At 39.8% G+C, this 15,183-nt stretch overlaps 1 protein-coding gene across 6 annotated transcripts in view; it reads left to right on the plus strand.

The window, feature by feature from the left end:
- Nucleotides 1-5,564: 5,564 nt before the first annotated feature.
- The window catches only part of sgip1a (SH3GL interacting endocytic adaptor 1a), a 66,724-nt gene continuing 57,105 nt past the window's right edge, over nt 5,565-15,183 (plus strand). For 3 of the 6 annotated variants that reach the window (XM_058637848.1, XM_058637849.1, XM_058637851.1), the window contains exons 1-2: nt 5,566-5,636; nt 14,814-14,951. In XM_058637848.1, the coding sequence (XP_058493831.1) occupies nt 5,600-5,636; nt 14,814-14,951 (175 nt within the window). In that variant the 5' untranslated portion in view covers nt 5,566-5,599. Of the gene's footprint in view, nt 5,637-14,813; nt 14,952-15,183 lie in introns of those variants that run through there. The other 3 variants (XM_058637846.1, XM_058637850.1, XM_058637853.1) reach the window with 3 other exon arrangements.

The raw sequence follows: 15,183 nt of genomic DNA on the forward strand, positions 1-15,183 counted from the left end.
GGTTAAACATCTCTTTGAATGCAAATGATGTGGCCCCTGCTTCTGCGTCACTGTGGTTTCAGAGCTGTCTGTGGGAGCAGCTGGGTCAAACACTGCTGCAGCTTTTCTCAGAGGAATACACTGTTAAAAATGACAGGCCTGCCTATTGATTTTTTAGGCAACGAAATATTGAGCTTTTATTTTAAATAGGCTGATGTGTCCTCCAGTATTATCATCATTATCATTACAAAAGCAAAACTGAGCGATGGAAACAAATACATTAGCACAAGGCTAAATATCTGCTGCTACAGTACGTGACTTCCAAGATAAAGGCGACTTGATGCCCCTCTTTGTCCCCCGAGGCTGCATTAACTTGTAAGTGAAGCAAGTAAATCAGCCTCATGATGGATACATGTGGCTATTTATATCCCCCCGAGTCAATTAGAGGTGAGATGATGAAGTGGCTGAGGGTTCAGAGAAATGCCACTGACAGCCTGTTTAAAGAACCTCGTCGAGTACTCGCTGTGCTCGCCCCAGTGATGAGGGAACAGGTATAGACACGGCTGCCACTATTTTAGGGGCTGTAAGGCAACACTTCCTCTGTGTTAACAGTGCGAAGACAAAATCTTAGTGTTGCATCTTTACAAAGATGAGAATGTGTATAATCAAACATGCTGATGTACAAAACCACTGGTTCAGGTGAGGTTTAAAGGCTTGGTGTGTGACATCTAATGGTGAGAGCGCAGAATGCAACAGATGAAAAAAGCTCATCAGAGAACTACAGTGGCCTGACCATAACGGAAGGTCATCAACAATCAATGATTGTTGATGATTTATCCATCCAGATTAAGAGTTTCCCATTGATACGGATGTTTAAAGTTGGTAGGGAATAAGCTCACGCTTTAAAACGTGAAATGCCTACTCTGAGTTTTTCTGTTACTGCAGTATGAAAGTGGCAGTACAAGGTGGCAGCTCTCATGCAGCAAGGCATATAAAAGGAATAAACCAGTGGTGATTGCTCTAAGACACCAAGGGAAGATCATCTTATTTATGCTCAAATATGTGCTGTGTTTTATTTACTGTACATTTCAACACTAAAAATGCACTAGAATGTGTCACTAGTTCATTCAGCTGTTTATCACTGATGACACAGAAGAGGGTTTTTTTTCCACTGCGGTGATCTCGACTGTGTTGTTCCCTCCATGGAAGCTCGGCAATGGAGTCAATGGAGCAGTGGGTGGAGCCAGTTTTTGATTGATAGCATTGCAGAAACAGACATGAGAGCAGAGCATTTTCTGCCTCAGTCCTGTGTGGATTTTAAGAAAGGAAGTTTGCAGAGAAACAGCTGGTTGTTTTTCATGTCTACATTATACACTGTAAATAAAAACAGTAAGAATTTATGTATTAGTAAAGGGGCCTGAAATGAGCTTCCCCTTTTTCAAAGACCAGCAACCACCACTGGCACAAACAAGCTTAGTAGTAGAAGATTTATAATAATGATATATGATAACAGTAGTTCTTGTATTTATAGCCAGATTTTCACTCATTCACACAGCATCTTGCATTCATCCACATATCTTATAGATGCTGGCAGGAAATCTGCATGAAGGCAACAAAAACAAACATGGTAAATGAGCATGTGGGGTAATTCTGTACAGGACTAAGACCAGCCAAGCCAAAACAAGGAGGGGCTTCTGATGCTGTCTGGGTACAAAAGTCTGACAAAACATAAAAACCATACTTTACTTTATCAGCAAAGACATTGCCCTAATTTACATAGTTGAGGAAAGGTATAACAATTTGTGTCATTATCTGGATATAGATTTTTGGTGATGTAGCACGACTCTACTTGTACACATGGTTCCATACAACATGTTATCAGTGTACCTGTGTTTTTACTGCAGCACAAGGATAAACATATAAACAAAAACTACTAAAAGTGTTATGAACTATACAGCGGTGGGAACAGACAGAGCGAAGACAGGATAGAAATTATAGAGATTGCTCTGAGTGTTTCCAGAGGCCACAAACATAAGCCAGGACACAGACAGAAAACAGAGACATTTTAACTGCGTCCAGTTAAACGTGTCAACTTTTGTTTGAGTTGCTCTGTTTATCGAGCTAAAATGTGGTAAAGGATAATGCAATGCTTGCAAAAGAAAATAGAACAGTGGCCAAATTCACACTGGACCCAGTCTGCTCTCGAGAACTGTTCTCTCTATTAAAACTCTTCCTTTCAGTCACTGTTATATAAAACAACTGTGCAATCGCTTTCTATTGAAAAAGTGTGAATGAATAATCTTATCCGATAGCAAGAGTGGGGATTGTGTGTTGTTCCCGTTGTGTGACCACTTTCCCAGTGGTTTCTGTTTACCTTCTCTCTGCCTCTTCCACAGCTGTGTCCCTGAGCCCTATGGGTATATTAATCTAACCTTTACAAATCATGTGTTTCTCTCACGCACTCCTCCCAAATCACAGAGGTCTGCAGCACATGGGAACAATTCTTGGTTTGCGTGAGAGTCTGTGTGATGACACAGGCTTGTGTGTGTGTGTGTGTGTCTCTCGGTCATTGTTCCCTCCATTACTTCCAGTAAAATGCTGTACTTCTAGAGAAGTTATTGCTAATGGCAGTCATATACAGGTCAGCCACGGGCCTTGATCTGGGGCTGTGCTGTTTTGGAACTTTTTGTGCTGCCCTAGCATCACATATACAAATTGAATGGCTTTAAAAATAAAGATCCTTTTAAAATGAGAAAATAAAAACAGTGATGCTTAGTTTAGTTTGGTGTTTGTGGTTGCTGTGCAATACCGTTCACACGTCAATACACACACACCAGCTACTTCTTTAGATATTACATGTACATGTGTAGCTCATCGGCTTCAACGGTTCAACGTGCTGTGCATCCAGAGATGAGTGATTTCTATCATTTCCAACCAGTCTGGTCATTCTCCTCTGACCTCTGGTATGAAGAGGTTTTCACCCAGAGGCCTGTCTGACGCTCACTGAATATTTTACCCTTTTCAGACCCTTATCTGTAAACTATATAGAAGGGGTTGTGTGTGAAAATCCCAGTAGATGTGCAGTTTCTGAAAAGCCTGTCTGGCTTAGACAGTTATGCAGCATTCAATGTGACTTAACGTGCCCTTCTTTCCCCCTCATTCTGATGCTCACTTCAATATGTCACCTTGTCGACTGAGAAGCTGCCTTGTTCTCACAGTGGAACAGTGGTTAGCACTGTTGCCTCACAGCAAGAAGGTGCTGGGTTCAGTCAGGTTGGTTCCTTATGGCGGCATGCTTAGTCCACCTCGAAATTTCATTGTGCGATTTTGGTTGTGTAATGACAATAAAGATGTCATGTGATTTTTTTGTGTGTGTGTGTGTTAATTAGCAGTTGAACTGGTGTACCTAATAAAGTGGCCAGATAAATGTAATCTCACTAGCCAGGGTTACAAGTTACAAGTTACAAGTTACAAGCTCTTACTTACTTCTAGCTCTTATTTGTATCCAAATGTTTAAATGCACTTATTGTAAGTCGCTTTGGATAAAAGCGTCTGCTAAATGACATGTAATGTAATGTAATGTAATGTAATGTAACAAGGCTCCAGTTGAACTTTAAAAAGACAAACTCACTTGTACTTGTACTATTACCTTCAAGTTTAAATACTGCAAACATATTAATGAATGAACATTAAACCTATCTTATCTGTGACGCAGTTTTTAGGTCAAGGCCCTGATTTGCTTCGCTCAGTTGAGCGAAGAATGTGCAGCATCTCAGTCCGGACACTGTGGCTGAAGATGTCTTGGACACTGTTTAGAAAATATGGGTCCGTCCACACAGGAAGGGATTGTCCACGGTACACAGGAGGAATGTGAAAGAAAAAGAGAGAGAGAGAGAGAGACAGAGAGAGATGCTGTGAATTAGAGTTTTTCTAACCTCCACATTCTGTTAAACAGGTTTCCATGACAACTGTGCTGGAGTTCAACACAGATACACATTTTCTAGATTCTTCTGGTATATCTGTTGGATAACATCTCCACACAATACCATGCAGGCGAAGTCTTGTACTGCAGGTAAAGATACTGATAAACCCTGACAGACATGCAGATTTACAGTATTTACAGTATGAAAGCTCATAAATGCACATAGCATTTGCCCTGTGTGTGTAAAAAGGATAGAAAAGAAAAAAACAGAATACATTACTTGACAGTAACACAAATAACTCAGCAACTGCTCTGATTATTGATTGATTGCTCACCAAAAATAGCTGGGTGCAGGAGAAGTAATGCCAAGTCATCATGGGGATTTATAGAAGAGTAATGGCTATTTCCTAGACCAAATTATTCATATGAAATAAATCTGGTAGAACAACTGTAACATTCACAGTTATATTTATACACTAATAAAAGATTTTTAAAAGCAACACAAACTGGGATTGAGCTGATTCAATAATACATGAAATTCAAAATACTTGTTTCAAGTTACCTTCCCTTTCATGTATATTTGATATTCCTTTGTTGATTGTGGTGATATCTTAAGGAAGATAATCCCAGCAGCCCTCTAATCCCTGACCCTGCGTTTGTGCTAAATACAAACCATTTACCATAAAACGTGCTTAAATTTGGTTTAAATTCAGATTAATCTACAAATCTCTTGGTGGAGGAAATCAAATGTGAGTGAACAGGGAGAGGCTTCCTAATACAGCAGCAATGTTGCACTGTATTAATATTGTGCTTAGCTGGAGGAAACTAGTTTCCTGGACTGTGTTTATGAATTATTAGTGAGTTGTGTGAGTGGCTGCGTGGGCAGGTGTATGAATCAGTGAAAAAGTTAGATGTAGCATTTATTCAGCCATTTATTCTCTGTGGGCATGAATAACTAATTGCCTCATTAATGACCTACAGATAAGGATATAAACAAGTTATGTAACTCTATGGTTACAAAAGAACCTTTCTTTTATGCTTTCTGTCCATGCTGTTCCAAAAACACACCTGCACTCCTGCACTTTCTTCTTCTTCTGCTAGTGGTAGTGCTAGTAATGTGAGTATTATTAGTTATAGCAGTAGTTTTAATAGTAGTTATCATACTAGTACTTGTTTTGCTGCCTAGTCCACATTCTAGTCCAGTTGGTGGCGGCAATACTATCTGTTACCTGGTTATCTAATGCTAATATACTAAACAAAAGAAGAAGTAAAAAAAGAATAATAAAAATGATTGAAAATCAATCCAAAGTTCAAGAGACATTAAAATAAAGTTTGATCTAAAAACATATTACAAAAGAACCCGAGCGATTCTTATAGAATATTTTGTTAAAACAAAAACATTTGATGAGGATATATATTTTCTGTTATTGTTATTATTATTATTATTATTATTGTTGTTATTATTATTATTATTATTATTATTATTGTTATCATTAGTTTTATTGTTATTGTTATTATAATAATAGTATTACTGATATTATTTTCAGCAGTTGTACTGTAGAATTGCTAACATTTTGAGTCACACTCCAGACCTGATGGTGGCGGTAATGCGCCAAATCGTTGTTTGACAACCGCCCTAAATAACTCAAAAAAGAAGAGGAAGAAAGACTATTGAAAATGGGATGAAATAGTAATTTTATGATAGTTATCAAAAACGAAGACACGTCAAAGAAAGGTACGACGTCGAGAGATAAGTTGTAGTATTGTTGTTTGCCTCCGAGAAAAACGCTTGGCTCTATCTAATTTTAAACTGCTTTAAACGGCTTTGCCAAATGTAAACACCATTGAAACAAGTGAAAACTGTTAAATATAGCAGTCGTAGTTCTCCTACCACATATAGCCTTTAGTGTGACATTATAACACATCACTACTTGCTTTTAATGCTTTAACCCTCAATTAAATTAAAATATATCAGGCTACAAAACGGTAGCAATCCAAATATCTGTGGTAGGATGAATATGTTCAGGTGCAGGTACAAAATGGCGATTATAGTATAAACAGAAAGCATAACTGTCAACTTTGTAAGTTTGTAGATTTTAATTTATTAATGGACGTGGTTTCCCATGTATTATTAAGCACAAGCTGAGCATACAATCAGAATTAGTGAGAATCAAGGAGTCTGGAACCTGGTTGTGTGGCAATTTAACATTGAATGACTTCAGCCATGTTCATGATCACACAGGAACTTATATCATACTGAGAAATTTAATTTATGAAAGTAAATAAAATGATCTAACAGGAATTTACAGCAAATGATGTAACTACTCTCCCCAGAGCTGGCCTGTTCTTGTAACCATGGAGACCTGGCACAATATGTCTTATGTCCCTAAAACTGAAACAGGAAACAGAAACAGGCTTTTTTTGGTCTCAGGAGTCAGTCTTTATTGTACATGTATGAGTCAGAGAATTGGGAGAAGATTAAAACCATGTTCGGGTGCTGCTGCATCATCTGACATCATTTTTATGAGCTAAGATAGAAGCTGACACAGGCTGTGCCCATTAGTGCAGGGTCCTGCTGTGTTTTATCGTCATGTTTAGCCAATACTGTGTCCTGTTAAGGCCATTTAATCAAAGAACATATCATAATCCAACCATCATATGTCATTAATGTAATCTACTGTATGTTAAGTGTTTCTAAACTGTCTGCACTGCCCAGGTGAAACTGCTGTACAGGAAATGAAATGGCATTGTTTGCAAGAACAGGCAGATGAACAGATCCTGGCTGCTCTGTTTTTTTGTTGTTTTTTTGGCTTTTAAATCCAAGCGTGTACGTTTTCACAGCTTTGTGTTTGACAACTAAGGTTGTGTCTTTCTGTCAGTTACAGGCCACTTTATGTGACATCAGCCACCTGACTGGGCCTGTCAATTTTAAAAGCACCTGGCAAACAGTGTCGCAGCAAGTCACAATTTATTCCACAGGGTTATAATCAAACGGTTGAGAATGGAGTAGTGAGAAGAGAGAGGAGAAGGGGACACGAGTGGTTTTCTTTTGTCATCTGGAACGGCATCTGAGTAATTACGTGTCATGTCAGTGTGCTTCAGTTGATTCATTCAGGTGGAGTGGTCCTGCTTATTTCATTAGGAGGTTTTGTAAGAGCTCGGACATTGATGCCTGAGGAAGGTTGAATCAAAATATTAAAAGTCAAATTGAAAACTATCCTCCACACATATTTTGACGTGTAATATTCTCTCTTGTAACATAAACTGAACAGGTTTTGATGCATGTGATAGCTCACATAGAGATACACCTGAATTCTGGTTCTGGCTATGTCAGTACTTCCCTGTGTCAGTGGTGGTCCTGGCATGGAGCAGCCATTCTCATTTTTAGCAAATGCATGTTCAGTCTTTTATTTTAGACATTTTAGGTTGCATTTAGAAAATCCGCTTACTAAATGCTTTTTCATCCTTGTGATTATTCAAACAAAGTCAAACAAATCACGAGGATGACTTAAGTACACATTAAAGACATAGCTCTCTGCTTTTGGAGGATCTTAAAGGCAAGTGAGGTCAGTGAGGTTAGTGACATGTGGGAAAAGCCGTACTTGAATTGTGAGTGAGAAATGAGGTTTCAGTTTTGGTTTGACTTTGCCTGGGAATTCCGCCTGGGAAAATTCCTGATCCTATTTTCCTGTGTTGATCTGTGCAGCGCCTGTTGAGACCTGTTTAATGTGTATAAATGGTGTGACATAAAACATTTAGTGCATTGGAATCTGCCCAATCAGCTTTGCCGAGCAAAAATAAAAAAAAAGATGCAGAAATAAAATCACGTGACTTATAAAAGTCACCTGGGTTTTATTAAACCATTGCTGTGAGAGTCTCCCTTGTATGTTTGAGCAAAGCGGTCTAAATATAGGAGTTTGAATGTGTCCCCTGTATAGTTAAATACAGAAAGCGTTGTTGTTGTTGTTGTTGGAGGTGGAGTGAGTCATCCATGCAGTGTATGCCATAGATTGTACATGGGGGAAGCCTTCTGTGCATTTGCGGAGGAGAAAGAAGTATTTCCTCAGTCATTCAGGCTTGTCTGCATTGCTCAGGAAAACACCAGCCATATGTTCAGCCTACCCATCAGTTGTGTAACAGCTTTTCTGTCCAATCATTTTACAACTTTTCTGTTTAGTAATTACTGTAAAGAATTAGGCATTAAATTGTGGAGTGTTATTGGGGGAAATGGCTAATCCCAGTCTTTTCATAATGGATTAATCTACTGATTATTTTCTCAATTATTCAATTAGTTGTTTGTATATAACATTAATTTTTATTTTTATTTAACCTTTACTTAACCAGGTAAAGTGAGATCATCTCTCTCCCCATTGAGATCTCTTTTACAAGGGCGTCCTGGCCAAGAGGTCAGCAACACACGTCATAAATGTAAAAAGACAGATTACAAACAATACATTAAAATAGACAATAATTTAGGAAATTTAGGAAAGTGCAGTCGAGATCACAGAAACAATTTAAACACGCCGGTACTCTTCAGTGGATTCTAACAAGATGGAACGAAGAGCTTCGAGTGTGATGAGTTCAGATATTTTTAGTCAGAAAATGTTTCCTAAAATATGAAGCGATGATGTTCTCAAATGTCTTGTTTTTTCCACAAGTTTTTCAGTTTTAATAATTTCTTTGTTATATGAAGCTTCCTACAGGTTGAACTACAGGTTTTACTCATGAGTTGGTGGATTACAAGTTATCTAAGGTTAAAAGAGACCAAGTCATGCCTCTTCTAGGAGGAAGTGCTTTTTTTACATGTGCTGCATATGCAGATTGATTTTTGTGTGTTTATTATGTATAGATTTGTGTATATTTATATGTCTTTATATTATGTGCCATTGCATCCTTGCAAAGAAGTGCCAGCTCCAGCATAGACGGTAGAAAGGCCTTTTATGTGTCATCCCCAATACTGTGCGTTTGTTACTGAATGAGTTAGTGCGTGTGGGAGTGCCCTACATACACATGCTCCCAAGTGGGTCCATGAGACGCCTCTTACACCTCAAGGTAGCACAGTGCAAACTACTGCAGCAGCACTACACTGTGACACTCTGATTTTATATTTCGACTTTTTCGAGATTAACATGTTTGTCAACTGGTCTGTAGGTTTTCAGTCATCAGAGTTAAGAGCATTTATAGTATTGGATCAGGGCAGGAGTGTGTAGTGGCTGGACTTTCTTCAGGCGTAGTCCCAAAGAGAATCAAGTCTAGTTACACATCCTGAAATAATTTCTAAATTGAATTAAAGGGAAGAAAAATATGGAGGAAAAAGAAAATCAGTTGTTTCATCCGTCCGTCATTTATTTAGGTCAGCTTAAGTGAGCTGCTTAGTCTCAGTTAGTAAGTAAAGTACAAATGGAGAAAAGAATGTCCTAAAAGAATGTCATCATCTACTGCCAATTACCACATTACCTTGTCATTTAACAAAGCCATGTTTGCACATGGTGTACTTGACTCTAGGCCTGTGGTTTTATAAAGAAAAACTCCACAGAATCTCTCCAATGTGTGTCTCAATTTGGATGTTACAGAATCCGTTTGACACAATCATCACCTAAGTTGCAGTGCAGAAACGTGTGTGTGTGTGTGTGTTTTCCCCGGGTTCTCCGGTTTCCTCCAACAGTCCAAAAACATGCAATATGGGGGTTAGGTAAATTGGACATTGACTGTTGGTGTGAGTGTGAGAGTGAATGGTTGTTTGTTTTTATATGTTGGCCCTGTGACCCTCATGTGGAGGATAAAGCAGCACAAGATGACCCAGCCCTCTTTTACACTGAAACAGAACATTTCCCTCAGTTCTAGTGGTCCTCTTATCCTCCTATTCTCTTACTCTGATGCAGGAAGTGCAGTGATTTTGGTGGGTTGCCGAGTCCTATACTTGGGTTCATGGCTGCCGTGAGTTAAAGCACCTGTAAAAAGTGTGAGGACAGGAATACCACATATCCATGAGTCACTGAGCATTGTATACTCCCCACATTGAGACTTTGAGTCTGCCTCATGATATAGTGCGTCAGGGGCTGGGGTTCATCTTTCTTGCTGCTCTGTGAGTTGTCAAATGGAGAAGATCTTCAAAATCTGCACCTCTATTTTAAGATGTCTCATTAATTATTGGTCCAGTATTGCATGCGTCATTGGAAGGCCCATCCAGGCTCCTACCAATAAATCATGTCTCAGCATGTACACACACACACACACACACACACACACACACACACACACACACACACCACACAGACGTACATAACCTATATTAAAATATTCTTGTGGGTGTCCAGCAAAACTGCAGTGAGCCAGTTAGCGTAGGCATGAGGCACTTCCTCTTTCTTTCAAGCTCTAAATAACCAGTGGGGTTTTCCTGTGTGAGTTGACTAACACCTCTCGTTTGAATGTTCATCCTGTGTGATCTGATCATGCGCAGATCACGTTAAGTACAGGTCTGATCATTCCCAAACCTGAATGAATTTCAGATCTGATCACGGAAACCACATTCGGGGGTGTTTTGAGGCCTCATTCCTCGGCAATGCATCCTTCTCGGTCCATAAAATTAGAGGTGGGGGGAAAAATATCTACACAGTGAAATATTGCGATATTTTGGTGCCAAGTGCTCACTCTCACTACAGCTGTTGTGTGAACCCTGCAAGATTTTAGCTGGAGGGAAGATGGTCGAAAGAAGCACAAAAGATGGGTGCACTGCCGTTTTAATCATTTTATAATCGATTCATTGCTTTAAATGTTTTTCTTCTTATAAAAGTGAATATTTTCTGGTTTCTTTGTTTGATTTAACAAACAAATCATTAGGACTTCATAATTTTGGTTCGTGGACAAACATTTCAATATTTTCTGTCATTTTAATGACCTAATGATTAGTCAATTAATTGAGAAAGTAATTGACAGATTAATAGATAATGAAAATGTAAGTTAGTTGCAGTTATTTACAGCCACTGTCACAATATAACCTATGATTGCCATACGATTTCTGCTGCTTAAATAGTTGAAACCTTCAGGTTACACCGGTATCAGAAGAGCTTTGATTCACTCAGTCTCCTCTTGTTTCTCTCCCCCGTCAGTTACTTTTTGTCTTGCAAACAGTCATGACATCACTGTATATTTGAATAAAGGGAGGGGACACATGCAGGACACATTTTAATGCCAGGTGTGAGCAATCCTACTTAAGTCCTCATTCAGTCAGATCTCAGAAGATGGATTTCAACACCAGGCGTGAATGTCACCTGAGACAGACTTCTTTCAAATATTTCCCTTTGATGACTGCTACCCTGTTAAACACACCCATTATGTCAAAGTCTCATCAAACCATTCTCTTTTTTGAATTAGTAGGCTGTATAGAACTCATGCCTGTGCTATTTGTATTGCCTTTAAAATGCTCCTTTGAATCTCCCTGCAGTAAATTCATCTGGCTCCATTCTGTCATCCCAGCCTGGCTGTCCATGCAAAGACCAGTACCCTTGGGAGTGGCCTAATTTAAACCACTTCACTGTTTATAGATTTAAGCTGATTGTATAGCTGGTTTTGGGCTATGTTTGTTTAGGCTTTGGCCCTGTGTGGAAATGGTAATTGGTGTGAGTAAGAGGGACATGTTGGGCTGCTGTTGACATCCTGGAGTCCATTAGGGAGACCACAGAGCAACGCAGTCCAGTGCAGTATCAGAGGGATGAGCTCATTTTTTCCATCCACTTTTCAGAGGACTGGAGTATCAGAAGGGGGCTTGTAACAGGAACTTGACTCTTGACTGGCTTTTAGGTGTGGGAATAATCTAAGCTGACAGTGTTTGTCATTAAATGTGTGCTTCAAGGAAGAAGTGTATTGGGAATTGAAGTCAGAGTATAATGTTTAAAATCACTAGAAGTTGATTTTCATTTCTTTACCGAGTTCTGCCACATATGTTACCTACAACACTTGCCAACAAGCAATTTTGTAATTTTTGTACATTTTTAGTACAGTAGGATGCCGTATCCCCTCAGACTCATCATGTAATTAGTGAGTAGTGATGAAAACATTGCTGCTTCATGTTTCTTTGGCGTATGTATTCCTTTGTTTGTGTGTTTGTGGTCACCTGAACACGGCAGCACTCTGTGGAATGAACACTGTGTCTACCTGGCAGACAGTGAGCATCACGAGTGGCTGGCCGGCACGTAGGCACTCGACATAGCACCCTGCCACTGCCACGTCTTATCGCTCTACATGCCTTCCCCGACCGCTGAGTGGAATGCTGTTTTGCTTTGACTGCACTCACTACAGCTTAATCGGTGGGTGGGTGTTTGCCTGTATGCATTTAATGACTGCTATCTAATCATCATCCCTCATCAGGGTACTTTGGGGCTGGGGAGAGATGAAGTAGGGTGGAGGTTTGCAGCGACGTTACTTCAGCAATACGCAGGAAATGACCCATGCCCTGGGACGTGAGACGTGACAGTTGCAACATGAGCCCAGGGAAGTCCTGGGATAGTAATGACGTTTACTGAAGGAGCAACAATCTGTATATCTCCAGTTGCCCACATACTGCACTCTGTGCTTTAGTTCTGAGAAAACAGTGGGGGGAAAAGGGAAAAGGTGTCATGTATTTAGACATACAGCTGGCCAAAATGGCCAAAACGCAATAAAAAAAATGTAAAATTAGAGATTTTGTATTGAATCTTGGTACCCAATGAGTTCTATACAGCCTACTAATTCAAAAAAGAGAATGGTTTGATGAGACTTTGACATAATGGGTGTGTTTAACAGGGTAGCAGTCATCAAAGGAAAGTATTTGAAAGAAGTCTGTCTCAGGTGACATTCACGCCTGGTGTTGAAATCCATCTTCTGAGATCTGACTGAATGAGGACTTAAGTAGGATTGCCCACACCTGGCACTAAAATGTGTCCTGCATGTGTCCCCTCCCTTTATTCAACTCGGTAACAAAATATCCAATGGAAGTTGAATGACAAATATATTGATAAGACAGAAGTGGCTGTTTTAGCCAGATTGACTTGACTCACATCACTACTTGGGCAGTTTCCGGGCGTATGGATTGTCATAGCGCTTGATTCTATAGAAGAGAGATACAATCACATTGGATTGTTTTTGTTTGTTGTAATCTTCCTGAATCTCAACTTGATCTGATTGCTTATAGACACAATATTATGATGTCATGATGATGATATGAAGCAGAGAAAAGTAGCATATACTTTTTTTTTGTCTAATCGATTAGTTGATGTAAATATAGCACATACGCGAGAACAGCACAAGCTGTGCTACATTGCTATTTTTGTTTTATTGGGAGATTGTAGATGGAACTAGAACACCTTTGATAAATGATCAGTTATGCAGGGGCTTGGAAGTGGCATCACCATACCTCATTCTTACAGTATTTCCCAGTGGTTCCGCACGTGCCACATGGTAAATGCAGTTATCATCTGCAGGTGCGACACGCAGCTTTTTATAGTATTCATTCATACAGAAACAGTTCATGACCCATTTCAAGTTTTGCTGCTGGTTGGAAACGCTGGTGGAGAGAACAGGTTTGGACTTGCAACCGGATGTCGCTGAAAAAAAGAGCCAGATTGGAGCAACACTGCACCCCACAGGCAAAACACACGAACAAAGGTTGAGAGAAAGTAGGTTAGATGGAGAGGTGGAGGAGGGTGTAAGTGGGTGGCTGTTCAGATGGAGGATTTATAGAGATGGATACAAGGTAGAGAGTGAGGAGATGGAGTGGGAATTCAGAAAATGAATTGCTTTTTTCTTCTGTGCATCATCTGCTTTGGAAAAAAACAAACCAGACTCACTTTACACAAGTTTGTACCATCTGGGATGCGCATGAAATGTGCCAAAAATAGGTGCTGCCTAGCCCACAGTCTGTTTCTGAAAAGTAAGTGCTGTGTGTCCTGGTGCCATGAACGCTGTTCTGTTTTTACCAGAGAGTGACATACTGAGATAAAGGCTGGACAGTGTGTAGCACAAGAGCTTGACTGAGTGAAAGGATATGTCATCATTGCAGAAGGTGTCAAGGTATCAGTCAGTCCTAAGATATTTTATCCAACCTCAACTACTGGGGACTTAGATTAGATTAGAATTAGAATTAGATAACAAAGGGATTAGAATTGCAGTGAACCAGTGTGAATACAAACATATGTCACACCTGATCATTTATGCCAGGACATTCTTTCTTCTGTGTTTAATTTAATCTTTTTTTCTTGTGATGATTCTGATGCTGTCTGTGCTCTGTTCTTGGAAAGTGAAGTTGAGAGCAGCGTGAGAAATGGATCACAGATGGAAAGGTTGGAGATGCACAGAATATAGCAAAGCAAAACAGTGTATTTAAGTGACCAGAAGGTGGTGCCATTAGCCTCCACTTTTGACTTTTGACTTTTAACTGTAAATGTCCTTGTTAGTTGGAAAATCACAATTTAGTATGGATTTAGAATGTTTTGAAAAACAAAAACTTATTTACAACAGACTGCTGTTGTTTGATACCTTTTAGTAAAAGTGTTGGTTTCTGAGACATGTATAGTCACGTGTAGTCTTAAATATTTGCCATGTTTGTCATGATTTATGTGTGATGAGGTAAAATTATTCCCACTCAGGCAGCATAGATGTGCGCGTTTCAGCCTGTACTGCAATGAAAGACATGTCGACACTCACTGCCCGAATGGTCTGGATTTAAAGCGCAAAGTGTATCCTTCATTTGTCCTATGTGATATGTTTATGTCTGAGTGCGTAGTCATGTTTATTCTCTGGCCTGTGGACTTTCAGTTTTAAATATATGCGCATGTATCTGCATCAGTGTGTGTCTGCATGTCCTTTGAGCAGCTCTGTCTGGCAGCATTTTGAGGTCACTAGCTAGCTATCCTTGTCTCACGCTTCTCTTTTCCAGCAAACCACCTTTGTTTTCTGTGCGTTCTTCTCCCTTCCATCTGCTGGTCTGGGGTGAGAGCAGGGGCTCCATGGGGAGAGCTGCAAATGGCTGAGGAGCTGTGTACTGGCTGGTTTCACATCATCGCAGCTACAGTGGGTAAAACACCTTCCTTTCTAAGCAGTGCATGGCCTCCTTGTTGTATTCTGCATTTTCTCTGTGGTCTGGTTTCTTTTGTAAGTCCTTGACTTTTACTCATTTAGCAAAATTGCTCATAGCTTGGTGTAGGTATTCGCCTTCAAGTTGTGTATTCACTGCGTGTTTGCATCGTCACTGTGCAGTGTGTGTCTCTGATGTTGCATTAGGAAGGTGATGCGTGGAGGCAGACAGT

Source organism: Solea solea, chromosome 9 (genome assembly GCF_958295425.1).
Source record: "Solea solea chromosome 9, fSolSol10.1, whole genome shotgun sequence".
In the NCBI taxonomy this organism is placed as follows: Eukaryota; Metazoa; Chordata; class Actinopteri; order Pleuronectiformes; family Soleidae; genus Solea; species Solea solea.